We start from the raw sequence: 15,176 nt of genomic DNA, 5'->3' as shown, positions 1-15,176 counted from the left end.
GTATTGCACGACATATCAACAAAATCAAATATAATAATAAAAAATAATATTACATTAATCGATGATGAACTTCTGTCCAACAGAACTCAACAGCAGCGTTCTGCAATAAAATTGGAGGAAAAAATATTAATAACAAGCTTTATGTGTAATGTATATATATATATATAATTTATGCTAATAAACATAAACATAAAAAATATTGCTTGACATTTGGAAGAATTCAGTTATTGCCTATATTTTTTTTATCAAAGCAAGCAATTCAAATAACTCTTTTAAAGGATATTTTAAAGGATATGAAGTAAAGATGGAGCTCCTGTAGGCTCATGATTGAACATCAACATCATCTTAAACAAATAGAAATGTTGGGTTAAAATTTATCTGGACACCAAAAAAACAAAAACTTTAAAATTAAGAGGCTATTTTATCAACTTATAATAATTTCTTATAAAAAATTTGTCAGTAAATATTTCACCAACCCACTTCAACAGACACAACTATAAAAATATTTACATAAATACAAAAATTGTTGGTCTTTTAACCCACCAGTTCAGTGTTTTTTGCCTCCTTTCTTTGAGTCAGCAGATTCCTGTTTAGGTTTTGCAGATCGGGCGAATTGCTGGAGTTTAAGTTAAGGCATGATTTTATTTGACAGTAAAACATTTGTAAAAAATAAATCCTAGGTATAAAAAGCAAAACACACTGTTTTTGTTGGAGAGTGAAAGACAAAACATTCTGTCAGAAATGTAATGCCAAAAACAAAGGATACCACCACAAGAGGTTTGTCGTTGAGTACATATCCATTGGTTTCCTTTAAGGCCTTCTCTGCGCTTCTCTCCCTGGGGAGCCCAATGAAGGCCTGACCTTTCATCCTCCCCTCTTTCATCAAAACAATATCAAACCTGACGGGAACAAACACACTTGTACATCAGCACATGTTCATGAAGAACTCACCTGTATTCACCACTAGCCTAGGAGTGGTGTTTTCTTTTCATTGGCTTTGATTGTGATTCGCAGAGTTAAGGCCCCAGACAAGGGCCTGAGGCATGAGACAGTGGTGCTTACATGTTTTTCTCCTCCTCTGAGGAGATGTCGATATACCGGCCGTAGATGAACTTCAGATCCTGCGGAAAAGATTGAGCTGGGTTATGTAGCTGGTACTAAAGTGAGAATTATGAGCTCTCCGACTGTTCTAGACCCCACACTAAAGCAAATGTTATGCAATCTTAAGAATTTTCTGTATGTAGAATACAAATATATATATATATATATATATATATATATATACATATATTATATTTGCAGTATATGAATCATATATATATATATATATATATATATATATATGTGTGTGTGTGTGTGTGTGTGTGTGTGTGTGTGTGTGTATGTCTTTATATATGCCTGTCAACCACTAGTAAAAGAGCAGATACTTACTTTTTCTTCAACTTGCTTTGCAATATTCTTAACATAAAGCCTGCAGGTTGGCTCTCCAGGTTCATAATTTTTAAACACAGACATTTTCTTCATCTCTGCAAATGTAAAAGAGTCCATAAAAGAATAAATCAATACAACAGACGCACACAGTCATGTGAAAAGTAAATCTGAGAGATAAAACTGTCAAACGTACGTTTAGGAATGACTGACTGACTTAAATTCAAGCAATCACTCGCAAACATCTGAAACATGCAAACAGTCATATGACGACAGCCTGGTGTTCTTTGTATCAAATATTAATTTCCTCTTTAAAGATCAGCTGCATGCTTCTTGCGAACACTCAAAAGGCAAATTCTTTAGTAGAGCTGGTCAATTCTATTTGATGTTCGGTGTACTACAAAGAAGAAGAGAGTGTATGCGTGCACAATTTGAGAGTGTTTCACCGTCTCTGGAGAGTCTCCCTCTCTCTAGCTCTCTCCTAGAGATGAACTCAGAGGGGATGTCCTCATCTTCCTCCCTCTCTTCCTCCTGTCTGGGGACCTGAGCGCTTGGGTAGATTTTCCCAAACCCTTCCGCAGCTTCCTGAATGGAAACCTCCATCTCTGCCGTGTCTAGGAAAAAGTTGCAGAAACATAATTAGAGTGTGTTTTGAACTGTCACGGTGCTCAATTTCAATCTGTCTGAGACAGGCTGCCTGTTGCAGATTTCAACGATGACAAGTGAAAGGCGGCACCGAAGCCTTGTGTGAACACATATCAAAATGACAAGCCTTGACTATTCAAAACAAACTAGAAAACGAAAGCACAGGATTGTTTTCTTGTCGTACATGAAAGCAAAATCGATTCCTGTAATCAATAACAAAAGGCACGTAAAAACAGATAAAATGGAAAATTCATGCCAGAGGAAAAAAAACAGGCAAGTGAATTAATCTCTGAGGGTGACACTAGTGTGGGGTCACGCTCTGTGGGGTTTTCTTTCAGGTTCTTTCATAGCGCAGTTGGAGATGTCACCTGGCAGTTGGCAGTAAGCCGTAAGCAAAGCGCGTATGAGGAATTATGGGAAGCAGCGAGGCTACACAAATCCTCTGGAAACGTGTCTGACAGATCTAGTGCCTAATGTTTACTAGAGCAAGAAATGCTGATAAGTTTCCCTCAGAGAGTGTGGATTTCTTTGACGTTTCTCATCACTTAAACATATTGTTTATCAGTTAAACGCGAGCACACTGGAAATAACTACTGTGCTTGTTTCTTTTTTCAACAGGTTAGGAAAGCTGTTTGTCTTTGACTTTGGAACGTTTTCTGTCTCCGTTTTAGGTCGTAGACATTAATGGAAAACAAACAGGAAGATAAGGTAAACAAAAGACTGGATCTCAATTTGACTGCAGTGGACGAATTTTATGCTGTGTCTGTGAAGAGTGCCGGTGCTAAATAATTGCTAAGACGTTACGTACCTGCACTCTGTAAAGAATTATTGTAATTTTAATGGTAAAAATGTCCATTTATTGGTCCTAAAATACTATTAGAGTTACAGATTTTGGCAATGAAAAAAAACAAGTCTTCTTATAATTTACAGAGAAAAAATAATTCGGCATTTCTATAATTCCTTGTGTGAAACTTCATATTTGATGTTTTTTCATTAAAATAAGTTTCATCTTAGTTCCCCTTCAGGAACTCGAGCTGCGTTAGAAATGCGTCTGCATGACTGAAGCACATGTGAAATCAGTCCAGTAGAGTGGCGAGACGTCACGGTCAGGGTGACGTAGCGACCAGGAAGCTTTAAAAACGCATCCAGTGAAAACAACGTTAGATTCTGCTCTTCAGCAAGCGCTTGAGGGAGCTGACTGTGTGCATTGTGAGCCGCTGCCACTGCGCTGCAGACCGAACAGCGTTATTATTATAATATTATGTGCTTTGTACCGTAATGTTTTCTCACTGGTGAATGAGACATGAGAAAATCTGGCAGCTTTGCATTCAACCCTCCACCAACGCCGTCTCTCATTGTGTCGCTTGTTAGCCTCTGGTCTGCCTGTGCGCGTTCAGTGTTTTGGAGGAGGCGTGGCTTTGGAGAGTGATTATGCAGTGAGGGTGGGATCTTATGCTTTTTCAAAGCTAGCTTGCTAATGCTACCCTCTCCGAAATCGCCTGCCCTACTTGAAGTATGCTAGGTTTTTATGTGTTAAATTTATGATTATTGAATTGAAGGTGTTTTGTATTTATGTGTGCCTATACAGTGGTGTGAAAAAGTGTTGGCCCCCTTCCTGATTTCTTATTTTTTTGCATGTTTGTCACACTTTAATGTTTCATCCTATTGAGATGCTGTGGCATGACCTTAAAAAGGCGGTTCATGCTCGAAAACCCTCCAATGTGGCTGAATTACAACAATTCTGCATAGATGAGTGGACCAAAATCCCTCCACAGCGCTGTAACAGACTCATTGCAAGTTATCGCAAACGCTTGATTGCAGTTGTTGCTGCTAAGGGTGACCCAACCAGTTATTAGGTTTAGGGGGCAAACACTTTTTCACACAGGGCAATGTAGTTTTGGATTTTGTTTTCCCTTAATAATAAAAACCTTCATTTAAAAGCTGCATGTTGTGTTCACTTGTGTTACCTTTTACTAGTGTTTAAAGTGTGACAAACATGCAAAAAAATAAGAAATCAGGAAGGGGGCCAACACTTTTTCACACCACTGTATATTAGTATTCACCTCAGCTTGTGGAAAATCTACTTGTGATGATTTTTGATTGTACATGTGGCTTTTTCATGACCACCTGTGTTTTTGGTGGTTATTGGTGTATTATAAAGGTATAAAACCGATTTAGTGCTTTATTTAGGTTTAGATTTAGTACTTTAGTTGGTTGGTATATTAACATTATATCAGTTTATACCGGTTTTTACTGTAAATTTAAGTTCTGTAAAACCTAAAATGTATTTTTCACAGTAAGTTCTGGCAAAGGTTTTTTTTAACAGTGCACCAAAAAGTTTCATGTGCGTTTGATTTTGTTTGATCGTTCCGTCATTCCTAATTCCCGAATAAAGTTTCAGGGTTATCCTGATGCAGGGGAGGGTCTCGACGCCTCATGGCGAGAACAGCTTGGCCTGTTGACAGCCCGATACATTAAATCTTCTCTCCAGCTGAGTCACTATTCTCAGGGCTAATTGCTGTGTTAATTGAGCAGGTCCGCTCTGGATGGATGGCTAAACCCGGGGCGCATTCGGTGATGCAGGCGGATAGATAAATGGATGATGTGGAAGGAGTGGCGGGGGACGTGCAGCCTTACCTTCGGTCGCATCTGCAAAGTGCTCTTGATTCTGTCTGGGACCCTCGAGGATGGTGGACCCCTCAGCCGATATATGGAACTCAATCTTTTTCTGTCCAAGCGTCTGAGGATGCTCAAACACGTCTGAAGGCTGCAGGGCTGGGCCTGAGGGACTGAGAGATACAACATTGAGCTATCTGCAAATCTTTTTGTATTGCTGAAGGTGGTCTATTTAAACTATAAGGTGCTGTTTTGTTTTACTTAATTAATGATAAAGAAGCTTCTGGTTGAGTGAAATGCAGCTGATAGAGTTTACCCATGGGAATCTGGTTTGGGAATAAACAGGAGGTCTTTTAGTTTGGGTTTCTTTCTCTTGGAAGAAGTCTTTGTTCTCAACGGCCTTTTGCATGGCTGGTTAACAAGGCCCATCAGTCTGATCATCCTTTGTGGAACGCAGAGAGAAGAAGTGAGAAGCTATTAAACATGTATGGCTTTTGAACACAAGGTAAAACATGGCAACAAAACAAACAAACCGAACATTTTGCAGCTTTCAGCTGCTGCCATTCTGGAGATCGACAATCTGTCAATGAGAAAACGTGCCAATGCTGGTGATGCATAGTCAAAAATACTACCACAGTTATTTTTAGATATTGGACAACAGATTGTGTAGTGGCAGACACAAACTTGATTAATAATCTGTCTGTCTGTAGGAGCAACATCCCTGTAAAAATTTGTATTTATTCATTAGTACTGGCCAATATTATAGATGTTATAATTGTCTATGCTTATTTAGTTTTTACATACAGTTTAGTTAATCATTAAAATTCTCTTTAAAAACACAAATAGTTTAATAACACAGTTAAATGTAATCTTTAACAAACTTTTTTCAAACTTATAATGTTGTGATGCTTAAACTAACTTGTAGCATTTAATACGACTAACTTCTTATTTTTAGTGTCTTATTTTTTATTTATTTAGCCAAATTTGTATATATTTTTATATTGACTATTTAATGATTATTGGCCATGACATGAAAATATGATTGAAATATTATTCTTATCAGCTGTATTGTATATTCATTCAAAACGTCTCACCGTTTTGTGTTCAAAAATATGTCCCTGGTTAAATTACACGTTTTATCATGGGATAGTTATACACTACTGTTCAAAAGTTTGGGGTTGGTTAGATTCTTATGTTCACCAAGACTGCATTTATTTGAATAAAAATACAGTGGAAACAGTGATATTGTGAAATATTATTACAATTTTAAACAACTGTTTTCTTTATCCATATATTTAAAAATAAAATATATTCCTTTGATGGCAAAGCTGAATTTTCAGCAGCCATTACTCCAGTCTCAGTGTCACATGATCCTTCAGAAATCATTATTACATGCTACTCAGGAAACATTTCTTATTATTATCCATTTTTAAAGCAAAAACTTGCTTGCACACACTTCGCTGAACACCAAGGTTACCTAATAATGCCAATCTACTTAAAGAGCTTGCAGATAAAATAGAAAGGTGGAGAACCAGCTACCTCTCTTTGTCCTCCTCATCTCCACTTTCGTACTCAGATTCTTCTTCACTGCCTGACACCCCCTCCTCGTGCTCCGGCAGAGGAGGGTTCTCTGGGGGGAAGGGTGGCGGCATGGGCAGCTGTGGGCCTGTAGGCATCTCAAACTGAAACGGTGCAGTTGAGTAGGTTACACCTTCTCAAGAGCTCCTTCGCACAGCCGTGTAGCTCATCAGTATTAACAGAGAACTTCAGTAAAAAGCAAAGCATCAGGGATGAGGCTGAGTTTTAATTCAGGCGATGCGGCAAGATGTGATTCATATTATACATTCGTCATCATGCTGCCCTGGGTTCAGGGGCGTAGCCATCATTTCAGAAGTGCGTTTCTGTTTTTCTGAAAACAACTGTTTTCATACAGCGATAGCTGAACGGTTTTGTCCATATTAGGAATTTCCTCTTACGACTTTCTGCGCGAGCGCGCCCTCCGGCTTCGAGTAAACATCAGATCATGCACAGACTATACTGTCTCTTTGAATTTAAACCTATATTCATTCACACCGGCTCTTGAAAACCTCTATGAGAACACTCTTGCCCGAAAAAGTGCGGGGGACGAATTTACGTGATATTAAAAGTGGGGGGGGACACGTCCCCCGCGTAATCTACGCCCCTGCCTGGGTTGCTTGAATTGAATTTAAGTTAACATAAACATTTGCAAAAGCGCATAATACCAACTCACCAGTGGCGGAGGAGCCATCACTGGTCCAAACGGGCAGGGAAGGTTCATCTTATTCATCAAGTGAAGAACCTGTGGAGGAGCATGTTCACCTGATGAAGAAATGAGTGTGTGTGTTGTTTCCACACACCTGGTACTGAGTATTTCTTGGACACAAACATTAATTGTGACCCTGGCTCCATATGTAACCCAGATTGTTGTGTGGGAAGCTCTGAGCAACAGATTTAATGCGTTTAAACCACCAGCCTGTTTCTCAGAAATCTAGCGCCACCAAAAGGCAGCCTAGGAAATTATAAAGTCTCCCTGGTGTTTTACAAAGCAGTGCGGTGTAGCTTAAGGGAAAACATTAAATACATCACTCATCCCTCCCACATGAGCACGATATTAATACCATCAGAATAATTCCATGCAAATATTGTGGTTTGATGTTTTAGAGACTGGACTTGATTCAGAAAAATTGTAGCCTATACTCACTTGAACGTAGAACTTGGGCATGCTCAGAAGAGTGTGTGTAATGTTTGTCAGAATTCCACTTGAAGGAGGAGGGTATAAATATTTCAGCATTGGATTTGTTTGAAATTTCAACCTGCGGGAGGAAAGAAAAATGAAAAATTGCCAGTCGTTAGCCTCGGAGAGGAGACAGGGAAACATTTCCAGAAATGCTACTCGTGAAAAGATGCATGCACATAATGGTGAAGCATAAATATAAGGGCGAGGTACAAACATCTGGCTGTGTATCGTAAATGCCCACACCTGCAAAACACACTTTTGCGAAAACTACTGAGCAATAATTAAATAATCATGTTACACTGTTAGTTGCTCATATCACTTGTTACTTGAAAAATGTTGGATTCTGGCTAAGTTAGGAACACTGACACTTTTATTTATTCATCAACACTGAATATTGCTATATTGCTATAAGTAGTAATTAATTAGGGCAAGTAATATATGAAATATTCACAATGATTTTGCTGGTAAAACAAAACTAAGCAACAATGTGCTTTTAATGTTTAAAGTTTCAAAAAGACAACATAAAACTAGTTTAGTGAAGCTTTACTAGTATGACAGCAGTAAGATATTAATAATAATTGTAATAATAATAAAGAAAATGTAAGTGTCTCTGTCATTAGTTATGAAAGCACATTAATTTATATAAAATATAAATAAAGTTAAAAAAAATGTTGGTGCATATAAATTAAAAAGATTAATTATCTTTTATGTTCAAGGCATTCAATAACTGACTAATAACCTTTTCTTTGCTATTAAAGTGAAATTACTGAACCTAAACATAACAGCCTGATAAAAATGCTTATTTAAAAGAAAAAATCTCAGAAATATCTCAGACGGACTTAGAGGTTTTTGCATCTGAAGTCTTCATATAGACATATAAAAGGTAACGTTTGTAATGTAGAATGAAATGTTACCCACAACTCCCCACTCCAACATCCAACTTATGCATTTTATGCTCCTAATGTTGCATGGACTTTCCGCGCAAGCCAAACGCTTTGAATGTTAAGACTCTTTCAAATTGAATTTGATTGCGTATTCTATCATCGAAATGGTCTGCACTTCATTCGGAGCATCACACCACTGAAAAACACACTTATCAGGCGACCCCGCTCTGTGTGCAAGAGGTTCTGGCGGAATTAAATAAATAAAAATCTGTCACGGCTCCGCTCGTTAAGTGAAGGTGAGGTGCGGGCTCCTCCTGCAAAATTATATCTTAGCCCACGGTCTCTTTATCAAAGGCCACCTGGTGCCACCACATGGCAAGAGCAGACGGGCTGTCACCGCAGAACAGACACTCTGAGACATGAGCCTGTAATTAGACATGAGACGGACGGTGACAGCCATTCTCCAACTTCCTCTCTCCATCTTTCTCTGTGGGCACTTCATACAGGGTTACCAGGACCTGAACTACTGGCACCAGGTGCAAGATGTCAATTGAGAGTGTTAGCCTGTCTCAAATCTCCAGTGACATCATAAACACGGTGACACAGTGAGATGGCGCATGCAGAGGAAGTCAATGTGCTGATCAAAAAACACAGATGCTTGTGCACACCTACCCCAGACTGGGAGCAATGCTGTTGTCCACCAGACGAACATTGTTTTGCTGTTTGTCTTTCTTTCCCTTCTCAACTTGGGTTCCAGCACCACTGAAACATTAGGAAAAACTTTTATGACTTAAGAAATATAAAGGTGTTTCTTCAACTATGGGCATCTTTGGCTCTGTGAACTTTTCTTTTAAACTCTCTTTAAAACAATTTTTCAAACACACTAGTTTTATTTGTCTACTAACAAATTGTCTAACTAAAAACAGTGTATATACTTAGTCCGAGGACAATTATGTCATTTTTCCTGAAACACTTTTGATATGATTCTGTGTTGAAAACTACATTTTTGGAATAAAATGGCAGGCTTCTTTGTCTTGCTAAGGTTTATCTCATAGCTTGTATTTTATATATCTCAGCTACACGAATAACATTTTCACACTTTAATCTGACAAAATTACAGCTTGATTACACTGTAAAAAAAAATTATAATAATTTTTCGAAGTAGTAAATAAAACCAAGATTACTGGAGTAGGGTTTACAAGAAAATACTATTTGAATGTTTCTACTTTAAAATCTCATTTTTGACTCAATGTTACTTGCAGATTTTTTATTTTTATTATTTTTTTTTTATTCATTCATTGTAAAAATGTATGAGCAATTCTGGGTTAAAATTGTATTATACGACAATTATTTTTCACTGCAGAAATAACAATAAAATTAGTCTGTATACAACTAATATTTACCTTTCCCAGTTTGCTTCACAATCACAAGTCTCATATTTTAGCTCAAATAAACTGACAATGTTGTCACAATAACAGCCATATAAACTAACTTTTAATAAAGCTTTATTAGAGGCAAAATAGTTGGTCAGGATGGAAATTATGTGTATTTTTGTAAACCATGTATATAATCTTTGTGTATATTTTTAATGTTTTTAAAATTAATATTAGCTAACATTAACTCTATTATAAATGCAAATCTATTAACGACACATTTTAAAAGTAGTCAAAATAAATTCTATGACAGTTTTAATGTGAACTTCATATAACAAAATGAAATATGTTAGCTTAAATCAACTCCTGCAACATAACAGTACCTATATTTGAAGAAACATCCATAAACACAGTTCTGATAAAATATAGAAATAGACAATTAGCCAATCAGAGACACATCTAGACAGCTTATATTTAGGGTGGAAGGAACATGAATAACTGAAAGTCTTAAAATTATTATTGATTTTGCCATTTACCTTTTAGACACTGGTGGGTCTTTCAAAACAATGACACTGTCGTGATCTTTCGCAAACTCAACCACTAGTGTGTGACCAAGGATTCTCAGCTGATGAAGTCTGTTTAGTGCCTGCGGGAGGAAAGACATTACTAACATATGTCGAAACCAGCTCTTAAACCACAAGATGAGCATGTGTATTTTAGTTTTACCTTAGAGGCTGAGATCTCACTGCTGAAAGTTGCAAATGCCATATGTTTCTGCAGATGACAACACATTTAGTTCAGCTGTATTTATTCACTCCATCATTTACCCACAGCAATTTGCAACTTTCATACTTGCAAGTCTTGCAACTTACTACGGGTCCCTTCTCTGACAGCACTCTGACAGATGAGGCACCAAAATATTTCAGGAGATCCTCCTTTTCATCTCTGTTGAGTTCTCTGGGCAGATGTCGTACAATGAGGGTTTTGTTTTTCTTTGTTTGAACGTCGGCCTCGTCGTCCATCTCTGCCATGATTCTAAATTCAAAGACAGCAATTAAATAGGTCAGTTACTCTGTCTGTTCATGATGCAAATAACATGTGGATCTTTAAGATAGGTAGAGGGTTAAAAACTATGTTTTTACTGTTATGTAGTCAGTCAAAACAAAGACTTTCTGCATTACTAAATAACATTTACAAGGTAGACTTTCATTCTGATTTATTGTCCACAGCAATCCTTTACACTGCACACCAAATTAATATGTTTTCATGTCAATATAAATGCAGAAATGTGTATAATAAATGTAACCAATGTTATATGTTCCCAATATCAACATAATGTCTTTGAAAATAAAATAAACTGAAACAAAGACAAATACTTTGACACATATTAGCAAATCTCACTAATTAATGCAACAAATTTGACCAATAAATAAATGCCATTGACCAAAAATTTTACACATTTCGTACCAAGTTCAAATTACTGCAATACAACAATATCATTCCTGCCCAAAAAAACCCCAGCAAAGTTGAATAATATCTTACCATTATAATACAATAATAAATTATCATTATTTTGCATTACAGTAGTAAAAATATTGACGTGTTTTTGCATTATTGAAAACTTGTCAGGGAAATGTAGATAATTATCAATAAAATAATGGACTTCAAAAGTTTCATAAGATTCACGTAGACAGTTATTATTACACTCATTATTACATTTTTTTCAACATTAAATACACTGCATGGGTTAATGCATTTTAATTCTTTTCAGTACTATAATAGAGTGTAATTTTTCATGAAGTTAGTAAAACTGCAGCGCAACTGTCCGGAACTTAATTTAAGCATCTAGTGTTGTTCGGGGGAATGTAGTTCTGGAAACACAGTATCTGCACAGGCTAAAGACAAAGACTAACGCAGCAACAAATCTGGCGCTTATGTAACACAGAAGGACACTCTAGATTTGCATTTAAGCAGTAACATGCTTAAGACTGTTTTAGTAAGTAAACAGGTTACAAATTAGCAAATGTACAAGCAAGTTTAGAGGTTTTGTTCTGAAGCGAGCCTGACAAATCATTAGCATCAACAGCTTACTAGAAAACAGAAGGGAACAGAAGAGCTCATAGTTCAAATAAAACAACAACAAATAAACCATTGTGCTATTAAAGAAATATAGACCAGCATAAAAATAACAACTGACACATGTGGATGTTTAAGAGAGATGTGAGACACGTACCCGGTTCATATTCACCCTCTTCCGCACAAAGTTTGTGGGCGTGTCTAATGAGTCACGGAAATCTGATACCTGATTGGTTGCTTGTAGGTCATTAATATCTCTGATTGGTGCGCAATGCACATCAATCACATACGGTCCAAATTCAGAAAACATTTTTGTTCTCGGCCAGGAGATGGCACTGTTGTTAACAAAATTAATCAGTGTCAACATCTAGACAAGTTATTTTTTTCCAATATTGAGCCAATGAAGAGGCCTTTAACATTAATATTTCTCTGTAATGCTCATACTATGTGGAGATCAGACAAATGTGTGCATGGCTGGCATATGACCAAGCCTAATAATGGCCTCCCTTCCTCCTTCCCAGTCATACCATACTGCTCTTCTGTGTCCTGAGTCCCATTTATTCAGGATTTGTTTTTGTTTTTTTCACATATTCAAAAATGCATATTCAATGAGCTTGAAAGTTGGCAACAGCGTATGTTTGCTTGGAGTGGACTAGCGGTTGCAGATCTGGATTGGTTGTCACCATTGTGCCTTACAAATACAAATTCCTTGCTGAATTTCAATCCATGGCATATTGTCTATTAGCTTTTCATTTTTTTGAGATATGAAAAGTAACTTCTTTAGAACACAATTTCAAACCCGATGACAGCCTTTATCAGTTCTCTTTATACTCTGGGAACAATCACAGAGGACTGACCCCGGTTTATGGGCCAATTTAACTTGGAGATTGTCCTCACTATTGTCAGACAGCCTCCAAATTCCAGTGCAAATGAAGTTTTTTCATTGCAGACAACGTGGGCATTCCTTACAAGGGGGAACAATGCCCCCTTTCAGCCTGGCTGGCTCTGAAATTTCACATGTGAAGGGAGGAGCGGAAGGTATCTAATCCCTGACCCAACAGTCCGAGCCTGGAGAGAGCAGGGAAGGGGGCTGCCTGTCAGCTGGCCCGCAAGTGACAGAAACGTGTCAAAAAGGAAAGGCCTTGTGCCCCATCAGCATTGCCTTGTGAAGCATAAATCAGCTTTCATGCTGACTACTCATGCTCATACAGTACTATGAACTCTCTCTAAGCATGTCGGTCATTGTTTGATGGTGGTGACTGATATTAATGTAATTTACTTTGCAAAAAAATTATATATAGAATTTTAATTATGTTGTATATATTTTCAGTTTATGTGGTGTGAATATTTGATTTGATTATTTTTGCCGTTTATTTAAATGGTCCTGCTGTGTTACAAATTAATTTTTAGAGATAATTCACAGTCGCTCTTTACTATATATATAATATAATATATTTATTTATTTATTAATTCATTTATTATATGGTATTTTTGCACCTTGGTCCTGCTGTGTTACATTGTTAGAGTTTTTGCAGGTCAATGTAGTTTTTATTTATTTATTCATTCATTTATTTATTCATTTAAAATAAAGTTTACTTATTGATTGATTTATACTACTTTATTATTTTTTTATTTACTAGATTATAAAGTGCAGTGATTAATGGACAAAAGTAGTTAATTTTCATTGAATATTCATTTTTACAAAGAGCTAAATTAGAGATAACTGTATTAATGCAAACCAATTAACAATGAAGACCTTAAAAAGGGTTAAAAGGCAAGATTGAACTCTACAGTGTGGGTGTACCTGAAATATTATGACCATTGAAATCAGGAAAATGTTTATTAGTGGGCTTCCGTGTTTGAACATCCAGGGTTGATTTCTACAAACAGACACACTGCAATGTGCCTTGGGACAGCAGAGCAAGTCTGAGTTGTTTGCCAGTAACAAACATTAATTTGGGTGACGGTGGTGGGGGGGCCTGTCTGCAGTAAAAGCACTTTCTGGATCAACACAAGCAGAGACACCACATTCCCTGAGCTGTAATTTATATGACAGCTCTAAAACAAGCCTGCTGTCCTGGCTGTAGGAGAATAATTCTTAATACCAAATGTTCAGAAACAGCCAGAGTCTTATGTGTAAAGGGAAGTAAATAAACAGATAAACAATTTCAAATGTCCTGTTTATTCTCTTTGGGAATGAATGTGTGCTTCTCCCATTTTCATAAATTCCGAGCATAGACATTTTTGTCTCACAAGACATAAAAGGGAAGCAAAGGAATCACAGCTGATTTTTTATAGTTATTTTAAGATGCTTATACACTTTTATATCCTGCACAGTAGTGACAATCCTCTGAGAACATTCTTAAAGAAGTGAGTAAATAAAAGTGGTCTTGTTAAAAGTTGACCATATTGTTTTGTAGCAAATATATGCATTTAAAAATCACAATACAGTAATTTTATAATTTTTTTGAAGACGGAACAAAAATATTGATGGCTCATCTTTCACTCAAAAGTGTTTTGTCCGATTAAATTCTCTCTAAAAGGACAATGTATCTTCCTGTAATAATTACTTTTGATCAATGGCAAGTTGCAAATCATAGTTCAAGTGTGATAGTAATTAATCGGATTTAATCGGAGTAAAAACTACTGGCATGTTATTGTAGACAGAGCAACAAAGTTAGCAAAATGATGGAAGTTAGCAAACTGCTTAGCCTTTAAATCACACTGACAGTGGGGCTGACACCACTGCTTTCCTTTGCTGTCTTCCTCTCTCTAAAAGTGAAAGGAAGGATTTCATCAGAAGTAATTTTACAGCGGAAGGAAGCCTCATACTGAGTAATTCCTTATGTTATTGGCTACAAGCATTCATCAAGAAAACTGACAAGATCTACTGAATGAGTCGTCATTTTAACCACCACTCCCACACCCTCTCTCCTCATTCTCCATCTTTCTCTCACCTCCTCTCTGTCTGTCTCTTTGACTTTCTCTTCAGCTGGCCTTCAGCACCTGCCAACATGCCATCATAGTGCTTCTACTTTGGGGGTGTTTTGGGCCTCACTTGGTTGTAATTAAGACAGATGAAACAATGCGCCAGTGGAGTGGATTAGAGTTATCACTCCTTTAATTATTCCCAGGACAACAGAAAATACGGTCCATATGATTGCCATTCTCCAATGATTGCAGTTGTAATTAAGACAGATGAAACAATGCGCCAGTGGAGTGGATTAGAGTTATCACTCCTTTAATTATTCCCAGGACAACAGAAAATACGGTCCATATGATGGTGATAACAGCACAAACCAGATTCCTGAGCAATGTGCCATGCAGATGTGAGCTCAATACAATGAGAGCAAGCTAGCCCGGGTTTCTTTTAACATTCTGTTTTGTCATACTTTG

The 15,176-nt window shown here is 37.0% G+C and overlaps 1 protein-coding gene across 1 annotated transcript; it reads right to left on the bottom strand.

Moving 5' to 3' along the window:
* Positions 1-235: 235 nt before the first annotated feature.
* LOC107698067 (RNA-binding protein 40-like) lies at positions 236-11,989 on the bottom strand. The gene is made up of 16 exons (XM_016498986.1): positions 11,938-11,989; positions 10,577-10,739; positions 10,431-10,478; positions 10,241-10,350; positions 9,004-9,093; positions 7,412-7,523; positions 6,941-7,009; positions 6,229-6,371; positions 5,006-5,131; positions 4,711-4,862; positions 1,875-2,042; positions 1,432-1,526; positions 1,063-1,121; positions 767-899; positions 544-616; positions 236-344 (listed from the first exon to the last, which is right to left on the bottom strand). The coding sequence occupies exons 2-15, from the start codon at positions 10,733-10,735 to the stop codon at positions 548-550; spliced, it is 1,533 nt and encodes a 510-aa protein (XP_016354472.1). The 5' UTR covers positions 10,736-10,739; positions 11,938-11,989; the 3' UTR covers positions 236-344; positions 544-547.
* Between the last annotated feature and the right edge of the window lie 3,187 nt (positions 11,990-15,176).

Source organism: Sinocyclocheilus anshuiensis, unplaced genomic scaffold (assembly GCF_001515605.1).
Source record: "Sinocyclocheilus anshuiensis isolate Anshui unplaced genomic scaffold, SAMN03320099.WGS_v1.1 scaffold886, whole genome shotgun sequence".
Taxonomy (NCBI): Eukaryota; Metazoa; Chordata; class Actinopteri; order Cypriniformes; family Cyprinidae; genus Sinocyclocheilus; species Sinocyclocheilus anshuiensis.
Note: the sequence above shows the minus strand (reverse complement) of the source record. Positions and strands in the feature narration are given on the sequence as shown.

What these genes read in the sequence shown, in the direction of transcription:
- LOC107698067 (XM_016498986.1), bottom strand. Translation starts at nt 10,735, where the DNA reads ATGGCAGAGATGGACGACGAGGCCGACGTTCAAACAAAGAAAAACAAA. An exon ending in GACCCACCAGTGTCTAAAAG is followed by an intron (nt 9,094 to 10,240) that starts GTAAATGGCAAA and finishes CTAATGTTTCAG; the next exon opens with TGGTGCTGGAACCCAAGTTG. An exon ending in AGCATTGCTCCCAGTCTGGG is followed by an intron (nt 7,524 to 9,003) that starts GTAGGTGTGCAC and finishes TTCCTCCCGCAG; the next exon opens with GTTGAAATTTCAAACAAATC.